Source organism: Oncorhynchus gorbuscha, linkage group LG08, assembly GCF_021184085.1.
Source record: "Oncorhynchus gorbuscha isolate QuinsamMale2020 ecotype Even-year linkage group LG08, OgorEven_v1.0, whole genome shotgun sequence".
Taxonomy (NCBI): Eukaryota; Metazoa; Chordata; class Actinopteri; order Salmoniformes; family Salmonidae; genus Oncorhynchus; species Oncorhynchus gorbuscha.
The window spans coordinates 26,094,111-26,109,781 of NC_060180.1; the positions used below are offsets into that span (position 1 = coordinate 26,094,111).

Here is a 15,671-nt window from a genome sequence, read left to right on the forward strand (position 1 = left end):
GGGCCGGACAGAGAGGGACCAGTCCTCCCTGCCTGGAGCGAACAGAAAAACAGAAAGAATGATCAATTATCTATGGAGTTGGAGGCAGCACGGTGACTTAGACAGTTAATTGATCTTCATTACCTTAATTATGGCTGCAATGTGGAGCGGAGAGCTGAAAATCACTGTTGAATGATTCCGTCAGAACCTATACCCTTTTAAGTGATCTGCCGACCTTGAAACTAGCAGTGAAACTGCTGTCTGTGTCAAAGTGAGCCTAAATAAGTGAGGTATGTGTGTGTGTGTGTGTGTGTGTGTGTGTGTGTGTGTGTGTGTGTGTGTGTGTGTGTGTGTGTGTGTGTGTGTGTGTGTGTGTGTGTGTGTGTGTGTGTGTGTGTGTGTGTGTGTGTGTGTGTGTGTGTGTGTGTACATATACTGTACATGTGTGTACAGTATATATATATGCATACATATGTGCGCATGCAGGTAACAAAAAAACATCTCAATTTATCAAAATGTTCACAACGCTTCCCTCGTTAAACCCGAAAACTCAACCATACACTCCGTCCCACCGGATCCCAGATCTCCTTGTGAGTGTAAATGTATGTGATCGGATCACTCATATCCTCCCAGAACACAGTTCACTGCACAGCCTGTGTGCTTCTCTCTGTCCTTGTGTTTGAATAAACAACATCTGAGATGGCAGCGTCTGTACAATACGTGTCATGAAGCTGCCACCCTGCTCTCTTTATGTCCTGACCCCTGTTCCCCAGGGAGGGGGTTATGGGAACATTGTGGTGACAGGTCAGTGACATTCCTGTCACCCCTGTCCCGCTCCACTCACTCCTCAAGATGCCGCCCCCCCCCCCCCGGCCCTGTAAATGTACATTAGACGAGATACATTTCTTCAGGATACCATGCTTTTAGCAGGGCTAAGTGTATGCATAACCTGTCAGCCGAGACTGTGACCCATTGTCTCATGTTCTATTTGTTCAGTGGGATTTTAGGGTAAGCTTTAGGATGATCCTTAAAGGGAAAGATATATTTTGAATATGTGTGTTTTCTTGTTCAAACACTTAAAGAGACACTTCAAAATGTTTCAACTTCATATTCATCATCTCCAGCACCACCCCAACATCAGCATATGTGAAGATGGTTTCTACGTTTTGTAGCAAAAAATAGAGAGAGAAAGGTAAGTGTTTCCAATGACGTCAGTTGTGTGCCTCATGCGATTTTAACCAAACATGAGTAGGCATTGCCTACTAATTGCCTTCTAATTGTCTACTAATTGGTTGATGATGTTGGGGTGGTGCTGGAGATGATGAATATGAATATGAAGTTGAAACATTTTGATGTTTCCCTTTTAAGTGGTTGAAAAAATGAAGCACACTTATTCAAAATGTATCTACCACAACTTCACACCATAGTATGTAGCTTATAGTGCAGTAGTAACAGAGCAATAATAGTAACCCTCTGTGAGAAAGGGACTAATTACATCTTGAATCCAAATAAAAGGGATAATGTCCTTAAACTGAGTGTAATAAGGTCTTGCTGTGTGGGCAAGTGAGGGGTTAATGTGATGAAGTCTAACGAGATGTAAACGGATATAGCGGAGACGCAATTGAATACATTCTGAAATGTGTAAATGAACCTTGTGCTTCCCAGCGAAATTAACTTCACCTAGCAAGCTTCTACCAGATACAATTAAACTGTTTAGAAGGATTTTATTCACTTATAACGGCAAAGCTGATTATTTTAGATTGCTTCTTGTTTTGTGTGTATTGCTGATGTGCGTGCACGCATCTTTCTGCGTGTGCATTTGTACGCACGCGTGTTTGTGCATGTGTGTTTGTTTTCTGTGTGCGTGGCTTCGTATGTACGTGCGCGTGTGTGTGTGGCGCATCTTGGCCCCTCACAGCAAGCAAAAAAAATGTTTGTCCTCATGCCAATATCGAGTTTCTGCTCACTCAGAGGAGGCATCAAATATTTTAAGATAATGTGTCTGTGTATCCCCAGCCCACGCATTCTAACACCCAAGCCTAATCCCTCCAATAACCTTTGAGGACAAGGGCTTTGCTGTAATTCACCACCTAAATTCATAAACACGCACTGTGTGCGGAGGCTAAACTTTTGTGCAAATCCCACCTGAAACTGCACTCTGCACAAAACCACAGATAGACGTTTTTACTCAGTACAATGCATTGCAAGGACTGCTCTCTCTCTCTCTCTCTCTCTCTCTCTCTCTCTCTCTCTCTCTCTCTCTCTCTCTCTCTCTCTCTCTCTCTCTCTCTCTCTCTCTCTCTGTCTCAGAAATACAGGCACAGCTACTGTACTTGCACAACACTAGGTGACTTTAAAAATAGTAAAGATATATTGAGCATCACCACGGCTGGGACAGAACTGGTCTATAACAAATGGCTGCACCTTGTATTCTTGTTGCACTCTATCTGAGGGAACACACAGTACCTTGGTTTTGTCATACAGGGCGTGGTTGTCAAGACACATCCCCCTCTCCTTCCTGGCAAATCTCCTCAGATCTCTCTCAAACTGCTGTGGAAGAATGTAATCACAATTCATATTTCTTCTTCTCCTTTTTCATTTCATTTATCTCCCTTTTCCGCCACCCTCGGGTTACTTTATTCCTCAACAGCAAGACGTCTGCCATATTAGATCAGTTCCTGGGATTTAGCTATGTATTCATTCATAGCTGCGGGATGATGTTTGGGTTGTGGGGGTGCTGCAATTTTTATAGCCGCTACAGACGGCTATATCAGTCCGCTCATGCAGGACTAGAAAAGGAACAGTACACAAATTTTGTGAATTTTTAATGCATTTTTATTATTACTTTTTAAAAATGTAGATTTGTTTTTAATTCAGATTTTTCAGGGGGTAATGCGGCACCCTCAGCACCCCTACTTCCCATTGCTATGTATGTATTTCTCATCATCAATGGGTTTATTTTGGTTATTGACTACTCTGTCGATCGCTATGTGAATTGGATTAAAAAAATTCTCCCCAAATTGAATTTTTCCTTATTCAAACGTGTCCTGAGAGCAGCTCTGCCTCGAGAGCAGAAACAAATGTGAATCGTTGCCCTCAGAACAAGATTGAATAAGGAAATCTGCACCAAGTTTTTTGTTATGGTTTTAGTCAATGGAGGAATGAATGTGGATGTCTTGGCATTTGATCCATGCCTACCCTGGAGCCGGTCCATCCCAGGAGGGCAAAGGCATAGCGGTCAACAGGTGTTGCCACCAGGTCCACCCGTACGGCCCTCCAGCCCCTGCTCTCCCCTGGGTCCTTCTGCAGCCCTCCATCCCCCTCCATCTGTCCCTCCTCCAGTCTCAGGATCAGGAAGCACTTCTCGAAGTGGTCCATGGCCTCGAACCTGCGACTAGGCAGCTTGCTCATGTCAAAGGTGGAGCCCTGGTGCTCACAGTATAGCAGAATGCCCTTGTGAGGAGATAATATGAATAATTGTGGACATAGAGGCAGTGTTATATAATAAAATAAATATTGACATTATAAATGTAATATAGGTATTGACATTGTACATTTTATGCTGCTACTGTACTTCAGTGCCTGGTGTATTTTATTATGAATATTGAGTTGTGAATTTGCACATTTCTATATAGCCTCGCAGTAGAAGCATATCATTATGCAAATATCAATGTAAAAATTGCCTGAAAATCAAGCAAGTTTAATCACAGGGCTGTTAGGTAAGCCAAGTAACATGAAACATCTGGAACCATTGGAAACAGATGTCTAGACCTGCCACCAGTTTATGGTCTGCCACTGAGTTAAATAAGCCAACTGTGAGATCCCAACTAAATAACAACCTTCAACATCTCAAACAATAGCGGGCCAGTCTGACTCACTGGCACACGGTTCCACTTCATGGAAAATAAAATCACTCCCAAGTAAGACATCCCTTTTAAGTGGAAGGAAAGAAAGAAAGTAAGAGAGAGAGAGAGAGTGAATTGGGTGAGAGATACAAGAAAAAGAGAGAGTGGAAGATATAGAAAGAAAGAGGAAGAAGGTTGGGGGCTGACAACAGAGATATATGGGGAGAGATACGGTTGGATAAGAGAAAAGGGAGAGCGGGAGCTGAGTAGATCAGATGAGATGGGGGACAGATAGTTGAGAGTAAAGGCAGTAGCAGGAAGAGGATTGATTTCCTCTGGGCTTTGGCCCGGGTGGTTATGTAGCTTCCCCAGTCCAGGAGCGCTAAGGAGATTAACATTACAAATTGTCAATTTAATTCCAGCACCCACAGTAATTGTGGGGATGCTGTGTTCCTCTTGCTGCCCATAAATCTGCCAGGCTCTTCTTAAAACGGCAATCAGCAGTAGAAATAATAGCAAAGCGGCCTCGCCACCCCTTGTTTGGTCAAAAGCTGAGGGATGAGGCTGGATAAATTGAACCACTCTCAAATTCATAGACAGAGCTATGAATTCAAGCATTGACCATCCATGAAATCAAAATGATAGTTGTACCCATGTTTTGAGGCATGTATCCTTGCTTTAGTGTTTTTCTTTGATCACAAACATTAGAGTAATACAAGCTTATATTTTGAGTTCAGACGGGGAAGGACAGTTGAACTAAGCTCATGAGGCATTTATAAGCTATAATCTTTAAGGTTCAATGGGTACATGTTATTGGATGTAGCAACTCCTGATTGCCCCTTTGAAGAGCAATAATGGCAGGAGAAAGTGCAGCTATAACCACTCCTCCTGTCCAACCAAGACACTGAGGTCAATCAAGAGACAAACACTACTGAGCCGGTGCTCTCCGAACTTGTTCGACTGCGTCGCCCTACTTCATCAAAAGGAAACAGCATTTCCCAGAGGGCATTGGGAGAGGAGATGACGACTGAGTCATTAACTGATGACATTGGAGGGACATTAACATTTTGGTCATTCAGCAGAGGCTCTTACAGACTTACAGTGGTGAGTGCATACATGTTTGTACTGGTCCACTGTGGGAATTGAACCCACAACCCTGGCATTGAAAGCTCCATGCTCTACCAACAGAGCCACACAGGATCCCCAGGGACTGTGCTCAGAGATGTTGTCCTCGCCCCCTGCTCCTCGTCCCTGACGCCTCTGCTCCCCTTATTAGCTTCAGGCGCCAAATCAGCTTGTCGTCAGAACCAAGAACCAACCATTCACTTCCCACTGGGATAGGAACAGATTAGAAATCCTCCAACTCTTTCACATACTGAATAGATGATCGTTCACACTACCAACATCCTCACTACCTACATTCCACATAGATTATGAAGCAAAAGCAGCTGTAATATGACTTAAATACGGGTTAAAAACAATCTCACATCAAAATGTATAGCCTAGGCAATTTCCTGTCACAAGTCGGTTGATGAAGCGAAACATACATCTTTTAAAATGCTTTAATGTAGGCCACTTATTCATACACCGCTAGATATTTCTGTCCCTTTCTGGCTGTACATTTCCTTCCTTTTGAGCTTTGAATCACTAAGGATGCCTTGAGCCAAAGGATTAATGAGTAGGCAACAGTTTTACAGACCATTAAGTGTCTGAACACGGGGGCCCTTCATTTAATGAAGCCTCCGGCCACACATGCACAAATCCACCGTTAAAAAAAGGGGACGTCTTAAAAGTTTCCGTCTCGGCAGCGCTGAGGGCTATTTAGCGCAACGCAGCGCTGTAATCATCTCCTACACAGCAGGTAATGTCAGCAAGCATCCCAAAGTAAGCTTATTTCGCCATAACTGTTTACAGAGGGAATTACAGAGGCGGACGTGTTGCAGGGAGTTCATCTTTGAAGGAAGTTAAGCTGTGCCTTTCGGAGAGAGAAAAAACAACAACACAAACGCAATTGTGTGGCTTGTCAAATGTGATCTAAAAGGTCAGCGTTTTTTCTTATTTGATTATTTATTTGGTTTCGTACTTTTCAAGTGTGTGACAAACAGCTGACAAGCAGGATGTCACCCTGGCCACATGCCCCAGAGGACAAAGCGAGAGGCGGTCACGGCGGCGACAGGACACGGGCTGCTGTGATCTAATGTCATATCCGCTCTGACTCAGAGCGAGAAACTTCAAACCCTCCCTTCAAGCCCCAGATTAGCGTGTGTTAGCAGGCTGTGTTTGAACCGTGTTTTCCTTTGATTCAGAGCTTTACCGGAACGGTCCGGTCTGATTGCTGAAATTAAAGTGAAGCATTTTTTAAAAGTCAGTATGTGTGTGTTTGTGTGGGGGAGGGATGTGTGTGTGTGTGTGTGTGTGTGTGTGTGTGTGTGTGTGTGTGTGTGTGTGTGTGTGTGTGTGTGTGTGTGTGTGTGTGTGTGTGTGTGTGTGTGTGTGTGTGTGTGTGTGTGTGTGTGTGTGTGTGTGTGTGTGTGTGCGTGTGTGTGAGAGAGAGAGTGTGTGTGAGTGTAAGCGTGTGTGTGCGTGTGTGTGAGTGAGTGTAAGCGTGTGTGTGTGTGTGTGTGTGTGTGTGTGTGTGTGTGTGTGTGTGTGTGTGTGTGTGTGTGTGTGTGTGTGTGTGTGTGTGTGTGTGTGTGTGTGTGTGTGTGTGTGTGTGTGTGTGTGTGTGTGTGTGTGTGTGCCTGCCTGCGTGCGTGCGTGCGTGTGTGTGTGTGTGTGTGTGTGTGTGTGTGTGCGTGTGTGTGTGTTCATCCAATGTCAGTACAAGTTTTTTTTTAAAAATCAGCTGCAGTTCTCTTTTAGGCAACACAACATCCATAGCAAATGGAGACATAAGGTTTAAGGTTTGGGATAGGGTTAAAACAGATATACAAAAGTTACAATATGATTCACTTTTGTACTGGGATTAAACCCTCAATGCTTGGAGCCATAGCTTGCGGTTTAAGCCCACCCTCAACCTCATCCCCACTGCGCTAGCTTGTTGGCGAGCCTACTAGATGGTAACAGGCACTCGTGTTGCCCCTAGTGGACATTTGGAAATTGTCATGGAAATAAAATGCCACGCCAAGCCATAACTTCACCATTCTAAATATAGCGGGACAGCGAATAAACGACTGCCGACTGGGCTGCATCAATTGTGATTTTATTAAACCCAAAAACTGTCCCTGACTTTCCAATAACCCCAGTATCATGGTGATCGGTCATAGTCTCTCACTGAATGGGTTATTCAACCAGAAGGCAAATCTACCGTACATACAGGTCCTAACCTCACAGTTTTCAGTTTACGTGATTCAAATCCCATAACATAACTAATTCATGCAGCCCCTGGTCCAATATATCCATAATCATATAATATCATTACATCAGTACTCAATTTAGCCAGTTAGCAACGAGCAAGCAGCAGGCAGGTGGCCTTTCCGATACGATTCTGGTGTGCCGACAGCAGACTTGCTCACCGGCCTTACTGGTGGGACGCCTGCTTTTAGATGCAAATCAACTCACCAGAGATGCAAATCTCGTCATAAGCGGAAAACCTCGCTCACCCGCTGGTGGTAGGACATGATAGCCTTCTGTGTTAGGAAGGCGAAAAATAGCAAGCGTGTACTACCATGGGAATTAATCTACAACCACCACCCGGACAGTTAGAGTGGATGATTAGTGTATGGTGGATGAGGCATCGCTCTCTCACGTTCTCTGTTGCTATTACCAGGGCAAATAGCTGCATCTCATCCATCTACTATAGAAAAGTCTGGCTGAGCTTGCACGTGCCCCCAAGTTATACTTTCATAACCAACAGAAAAAAATGATGAAGCCCCTTTTAACAAGGACATTTCAAGATAGATGTATTTTTTACCTCCCCCAGGCTAAAGTTGAAAAAATGGCCATGATATTCGGCCTCGGCAAAGACATGTGGCCCCCAGAGGACCAGATCACAGATGACAAGGTTACACGACTTAGAGTCAACCTCTGCTACCTCCACTTAATCACGGTCTCTGGTGTTCCCTTCCCCGTGGACTCGTCACATTCTTCCGTGCAAGGGACCCATTATGGGGAAGTTCCTTCCCACCCTCCCCTCTCCTCTCCTCTCCCAAGGGTGGGAAGAACCAGCAGTAACCATCAGCAAGTTTTGTAGACCTTAGACCTGTGTGTGTGTGTGTGTGTGTGTGTGTGTGTGTGTGTGTGTGTGTGTGTGTGTGTGTGTGTGTGTGTGCGTGCGTGCGTGCGTGCGTGCGTGCGTGCGTGCGTGCGTGCGTGCGTGCGTGCGTGCGTGTGTGTGTGTGTGCATGCATAAGAGGGCACATGTTAGCATAGGAGGTAATTATCAGCAGGATGGCCTTCTGAAGCAAATGAAGGCTGGGGCGGATGGAAGGGGTGGAAGGAGGGAGGGAGATGTATTTTTAAACACAGGCAGCGATGACAAAGAGAGGCCTGCAGCAAGACCCGCAGCCCTGCTCTTCATCAAACACTCCTCTCTTTTTAGCCTCTCCAACGCGACATCCATTGAGGAGGGATGACTGTCTCAGCCCCCCCCCTCCCTCGCTGTTTCACTTCTCTCTCTCTCTCTCTCTCAAACGGTATAAACTAAGGCCAAATTGTAATAATTTTCCTTTACCAAGGCCCTCGATATTGGTGTGAATTCTATTTTATTGCCTCCCTACATGTCAACTCATATGCACTTGGCTCTGTAATCATCCTCTCCTCCAATCATTTTCTCCCTCTCCACACTGTACAGGTCACAAACCCAATTCGCCTCAGCCCTCTCGTCTTCTCCTCTGCTCTTATTACCCTCAACTCCACAAACAGGGGATAGACTTTCGTAATCTTTGTCTATTGTACTTTGTGATCATTATTTTCATCCTTTTTCTGAAAATTCTGTGTCTGAAAAGAATGATTTCACTTATGTTTAAGAGGGTTAGGCACATCATTCTCTGTCGTTGTGGTAGTTTTTGTGCACTAGGATGGTGGGGGGAGGAATCACAATTTCCATACCTTGTGGGAGACAAAACATTTGTTCTTTGTCAGCACTGAGTAAGCTGCTATCAAGGGTTTTAAGCTCTTTTCAACTATTAGTTTGATGTCTTGACATTTCAAGGATGCAAGGAAGTAGAATTGACCTTTATAATAAAACAGACTCTAAGGTAGAGTCAACCTTTACCGTAACTCCACACTCCAACCTTTACTGAAGTGAAACTCGAAACTCCACTCGATGTCTTAAAACCGTTGAGGATGCCATAATCCAAATACCACGGTGCTTTTTTTTTACTATTGATCTTGGTAAAGAGTAACTAACCACTCTGTAACCTTCTATCTCTGAGGAGACTGATATTTCTTTTTGTACTGTGTGTAATTGCTATAGTTTTGTTATTACATTGAGATGTTTATGTACGCAGTAGTACACCAACTTACCTGGTCTCTAAGTCTGTCGATCACATGAAGCAGTAGCCCCTCTTCTTTTCCCATCTCAGGCATGGTCAACAGGAAGTCCACGTCGTGCCCGTACTCCTTCCCCCTGTGGGACAGAAAGTCACTTAAAGACGTCCTCCATCGATTTCTTCTCAATTTTACTGTTGAAAAGCGATATACAAAGTATAAATACAGTCAAGTACACAAACTAAAGGGTAAATAAATATGTTTTGAGCAAATAGTGTTATTAGGCACAACTGCAAGGGCATTCAAAGAGTTTTTCTGATTGGGATTGCGTCATGTCATCAGCCTCCCCTGTCCGTGATGTCATCAGCCCCCCTCTTCCTTGAGGAAAAATAGAGGAGCAATAGAGAACAAAAAGAGGAACGTTTTGTCTCCCAGTGTCTATTGGAAAGCAGACTGAACCAGGTTCCTATAGGACTTTGCATGTGCTTAAATTTATTCTGTTTATTTTAATCATAAAGACACTCTCTTGTCCTTGACAATGACAAGCATACTTCTAACATGATGCAGCCACCACCATGCTTGAAAATATGAAGAGTGTCAGTGATGTGTTGTATTGGATTTGCTCCAAATATAATGCTTTGTATTCAGGACATAAAGCAAATTTCTTCACCACATTTCTTTGCAGTTTTACTTTAGTGCCTTATTGCAAACAGGATGCATGTTTTGGAAAATTTAATTTTTCGGTAGTCTTCCTTCTTTTCACTGTAATTTATGTTAGTATTGTGGAGTAACTACAATGTTGTTGGTCCATCCTCAGCGATCTCCTATCACAGTCATTAAACTGTGTAACTGTTTACATTGGTCTCAGGCAACTGAGTTAAGAAGGACACCTGTATCTTTGTACTGCTGACTGGGTCAATGTATGTGGGTACCGGTTAGTCAAGGTAATTGAGGTAATAAACTTCAGGACCCTGTCTTTCAAAGAGAATTCATAGAAATCCAAATAACTTCACAGATCTTCATTGTAAAGGGTTTAAACTCTGTTTCCCATGCTTGTTCAATGAACCATAAACAATTAATGAACATGCACCTGTGGAACGGTCGTTAAGACACTAACAGCTTACAGACGGCAGGCAATTAAGGTCACAGTTGTGAAAACTTAGGACACTAAAGAGGCCTTTCTACTGACTGTAAAACACCAAAAGAAAGATGCCCAGGGTCCCTGCTCATCTGCGTGAACGTGCCTTCGGCATGCTGCAAGGAGGCATGAGGACTGCAGATGTGTCCAGGGCAATAAATTGCAATGTCTGCACTGTGAAACGTCTAAGACAGCTCTACAGGGAGACTGGATGGATAGCTGATGATCCTTGCAGTGGCAGATCACGTGTAACAACAACTGCACAGGGTTGGTACATCCGAACATCACACCTGCGGGACAGGTACAGGATGGCAACAAGAATTACACTAGGAACGGACAACCCTTCCATCAGTGCTCAGACTGTACGCAATAGCCTGAGAGAGGCTGGAATGAGGGCCTGTAGGCCTGTTGTAAGGCTGGTCCTCACCTGCAAGACAGGAATGTCAGTGTTCTGCCATGGACAGCGACGAGGTTGGATCTCAATCCCATTGAGCACATCTGGGACCTGTTGGATCGGAGGGTGAGGGCTAGGGCCATTCCCCCCAGAAATGTCCGGGAAATTGCAGGTGCCTTGGTGGAAGAGTGGGGTAACATCTCACAGCAAGAACTAGTAAATCTACTCTCATGCATGTTTCAGTGTTACTTGCCACGAAGTGAGCATAGAAGTAATTTAGCTCGTCTGGTAGGCTCGTGTCACTGGGCAGCTCTCGGCTGTTTTCCCTTTGTTGTCTGTAAAAGTTTGCAAACCCTGCCACATCCGACAAGCATAAGAACCGGTGTAGTATGATTTGATCTTTGTCCTGAGTTGATGCTTTGCCTGTTTGATGGTTCATCGGAGGGAATAGCGGGATTTCTTATAAGCTTCCGGGTTAGAGTCCCGCTCCTTGAAAGCGGCAGCTCTACCCTTTAGCTCAGTGCGGATGTTGCCTGTAATCCACTTCTGGGTATGTACGTTCAGTCACTGTGGGGACGACATCATCGATGCACTGATTAAGCCAGTGACTGATGTGCTGTACTCCTCAATGCCATCGGAAGAATCCTGTAACATATTCCAGTCTGTGCTAGCAAAACAGTCCTGTTGCTTAGCATCTGCTTCATCTGACCACTTTCTTTTACTGACTGAGTCACTAGTGTTCCCTGCGTAAATGTTTGCTTGTAAGCAGGAATCAGGAGGAAATAATTATGGTCAGATTTGTCAAATGGAGGGTGAGGGTGAGCTTTGTATGCGTCTCTGTGTGTGGAGTAAAGGTGGTCTAGAGTTATTTTCCTTCTGGTTGCACATTTAACATGCTGGTAGAAATGAGGTAAAATGGATTTCAGCCACTAGGAGCACCGCCTCTTGATGAACATTTTCCTGTTTGCTTATAGCTGTATACAGCTCATTGAGTGTGGTCTTAGTGTCAGCATACATTTGTGGTGGTAAATAGACAGCTATGAAGAATATGGATGAAAGCTCTCTTGGTAGATAGTGTGGTCTACAGTTTATCATGAGATACTCTACCTCAGGCGAGTAAAACCTTGAGACTTCCTTAGATATCGTGCACCAGCTGTTGTTTACAAATATACATAGACCGTCACCCCTTGTCTTACCAGAGGCTGCTGTTCTATCCTGCCGGTACAATGTATATTATTAGTATCGTCATTCTGCCACGACTCGGTGAAACATAAGATATTACAATTTAATGTCCCGTGCTTTTAGGTCATCAATTTTATTATCCAGCGATTGTACGTTGGCCAATAGTACCGATGGCAAAGGCAGATTAGCCACTCGTCGCCCGATCTTCACATGCACTCCAATCTCCTTCTGTGAAACCTCCGTCACTTTCTCCTGCGAATGACGGGGATGAGGGCCTGTTTGGGTGTCTGGAGTAAATCCCTCTCTTCTGACTCATTAAAGAAAAATTCTTCATCCAATTCAAAGTGAGTAATCATTCATAAGAGACGGTAGCAGCAACATTATGTACAAAATAAGTTACAAAAAATGTTTAAAAAACAAATCAAAATAACACAGTTGGTTAAGAGCCCATAAAACGTCAGCCATCCTCTCTGGCGCCATTATTACAAATCATGTTAAACAATATTATTGCACACAGAGCAAGTCCATGCAACTTATTATGTACTCCTGCCGAAACAAAGGGGTTGAATACTGACACAAAACATTTCTGCTTTCATTTTTAATGAATAAACATTTCAAAAATCATGGTTCTACTTTGACATTATGGGTTATTGTGCGTAGGCCAGTGACAAAACATCTCAGTTTAATCCATTCTAAATTCAGGCTGTAATAGAACAAAATGTGGAAAGGTCAAGGGGTGTAAATACATTCTGAAAGCACTATATGTCATGACATACCGGTAAATCTGTTGTTAAATGAGATGAAAAGGAGACTAGAGTGCCACTTTAAGACTATTGTCACCAGACAGCGAAACAGGAAATAATTAGAGGAGACGATCTTTAGTAACACTGGATACCCGTTACATGGCAGCCTGAGCATTGGGAGCAGGGAGCCTTTCAACAAGCTCTCACAGTCTCACAGCAGAATTAGACGTTCATCCATGTTACTCAAAATGTAGAAGTTTCTCCCAAATTTCAAATTTTGTAGTGTTTAAGGTTAAGTTTCGGCATTTACAAGTTAAAATTAAGGTTAGGGTTAAGTTTAGGCATTAACTCTGAATTCCTATTGTTAGGAATGAACTTTTAATGATTAAGGTAAGGGTTAAGGTTTGGGGTAGGCTTAAATCAAAAACGTAAAAAACAACATTCTATTGCTGGATTCAAACATGCAACTTCTCAAACCAGGGGCAGGTGCTTTTGACCATCTACCCTAGCTAAACCGAAACCTACTTGAAGGTAACTAGTGGTCGGTTTCTACGTCATCTCCCGACGTCCTCAGACATGGACGGACGTCGAATACTGACTTGTAATCATGGGTGACCTGCCTTGCCTATTAATTGGCTTTGACTTTTTTATTTATTATTCAAACAAGAAATTTATGCTGTGTAATGAAGTTCAAAAGCACTCTTTTTGTTGCCTCGGTTGTCAGCAAAGCCTTCACTTTTATGAGAATCATCATTTTCGACTTGTAATAAAGAGCACTCGTACTGAGCATGGCTGCCTCTCAACGTCAGCAGAAATGTGTGCAGTGAACAGATAGACAGACATAAGTGAATATCATATTTTTTTTATTGTAAGGCTATTTAATAGATTCATGGGTATACGTGTCGTGCTTATCTGTCATGTACCGAGGCTTTGAGACGTATCTACCACAGATGTGCCCTTGAATGCCAGATAAGCTGAGTGAAATATGTCAATTCCTATTAGGGCAACCTCAGCAAACTCTTTCTGGACCACAAGGCCTGAAGACCTGATTCAACCAACCAATCAGAGAAGAGATCTGTAGGCCTCTATTCTTCTGTTAGGATTTGATTTGAATTGGAACCATCTTCCCGGAGGGGATGATCTACGGAGCATATCCAAATCATGAACATTTCCAAATCAAGGGAACTCAACTGCTCGACTAGATTCTCAGGCTCAGATGACATCCACAGTGTGGCTTTTCCACTAGACATGGGAGGAGCAAAGAGTACACTCTATTCGTTTCCCTCTGCTGGTCTTGTTTGGTTCTATCCCTCTCTCTCCCCCTCCCTCTCTCACTCTCTCGCTCTCTCTTCTCTCTGTCGTTCCGTTCCTGCTCCCAGCTGTTCCTATTCCCTAATCATCATTTAGTCTTCCCACACCTGTTCCCGATCCTTTCCCCTGATTAGATTCCCTATTTATTCCTTTGTGTTCCGTTCCTGTGCCGTCGGTTCCTTGTTTTGTATTCACCATGCTGTGATTGCGTTTCCCTGTCCTGTCGTGTTTTTGCCGTGATTGTGTATCACCCTGTTCTGTCGTGTTTGTGCCTTCATCAGACGCTGCGTGTGAGCAGGTGTCTCAGTCGACTACGGCCTGCGCCTACCGACGACCTGCAGTCTGTGGCCGCTTCTCCAGTTGTTTTCCCTCTACAAATCTAGAGGATGTCAGTTATTCCGTTTTGAACATTATTAAACTCTGCTTCTGGACCACAAGGCCTGAAGACCTGATTCAACCAACCAATCAGAGAAGAGATCTGTAGGCCTCTATTCTTCTGTTAGGATTTGATTTGAATTGGAACCATCTTCCCGGAGGGGATGATCTACGGAGCATATCCAAATCATGAACATTTCCAAATCAAGGGAACTCAACTGCTCGACTAGATTCTCAGGCTCAGATGACATCCACAGTGTGGCTTTTCCACTAGACATGGGAGGAGCAAAGAGTACACTGCGCTGTATCAGCACCATGGTCAGAGCTCGCAACAGAGTGTGTGTTTGTGTGTAGAGGGGCTATGGAAAGCCACTGGGCACTTAGGTATGACTCCTTTCCATAAAAAGCGGGGGGAAATGCTGCTCATCTGTGGTAGGCTACGTGAATAACGTGCTAGGCTACGTGAAATACGAGATACACTTGCTAGGCTACATGAAATTCGAGATACACTTCCACATGTCATTTTTGATTTATACGATTTATAAGGACGGTGTTAAGTTTACGGTTGAAGCTGCTTCACTCAACTCTGCTTTGCCCAACCACTAGTAGTTTACATATCTTCTTAGCTAGCTGTAAAAGGCATTTGTGTTATTAGCCTATTTAGCACTAACCAGTTAATCTGCCACTGCCACAATGGATATCACAAATAAAACCACCCATCCACACGCAATACCCCATAATGACAAAGTGAAATAATGTTTTTAGAAATGTTTGCACATTTATTGAAAAGAAAATATAGAAATATCTATTTTACATAAATATTCACACCCCTGAGTTACTACTTTGTATTAGCACCTTTGGCAGCGATTACAGCTGTCTCCACGGGTAAATCTGTAAGAGCTTTTCACACCTGGATTGTGTAACGTTTGCCCATTATTCTTTTCAAAATCATATCTTGTGGCCTATATCCATTGCCAAATAGGCTTTGCTTTACTGTGTAGGGTGCTGTCCATTGTTCTGATACAGTGCAACGGAGATGGGTTACAGATTTCACGCCAGCGCTCAAGGTCTCAGAGTCTCTGCATTTGAACGTTATGTTTATTGTGGTATAGCGTGATATAAGCAGAATTCAATATCATTCCAATGCAAGCACCCCCCAAAATTGTGACCCTCCTCACCGATTTCAACTGCCCCTTTAGTCACTTTATCCTGGCGCCGGGTCTAGTTGGCCCTTAAAAGGCTATAGCGAAGTTACTCCTGATTGTGATCCCATA

General features: G+C 43.7%; 1 protein-coding gene across 2 annotated transcripts in view; it reads right to left on the reverse strand.

The window, feature by feature from the left end:
• dntt (deoxynucleotidyltransferase, terminal) overlaps positions 1-15,671 on the reverse strand; it is a 161,483-nt gene that overhangs the window by 25,015 nt on the left and 120,797 nt on the right. The window contains exons 8-10 of one of the 2 annotated variants that reach the window (XM_046357916.1): positions 9,291-9,393; positions 3,178-3,432; positions 2,446-2,526 (exon numbers count right to left, since the gene is read on the reverse strand). In XM_046357916.1, the coding sequence (XP_046213872.1) occupies positions 2,446-2,526; positions 3,178-3,432; positions 9,291-9,393 (439 nt within the window). Of the gene's footprint in view, positions 1-2,445; positions 2,530-3,177; positions 3,433-9,290; positions 9,394-15,671 lie in introns of both variants that reach the window. The other variant, XM_046357915.1, reaches the window with a different exon arrangement.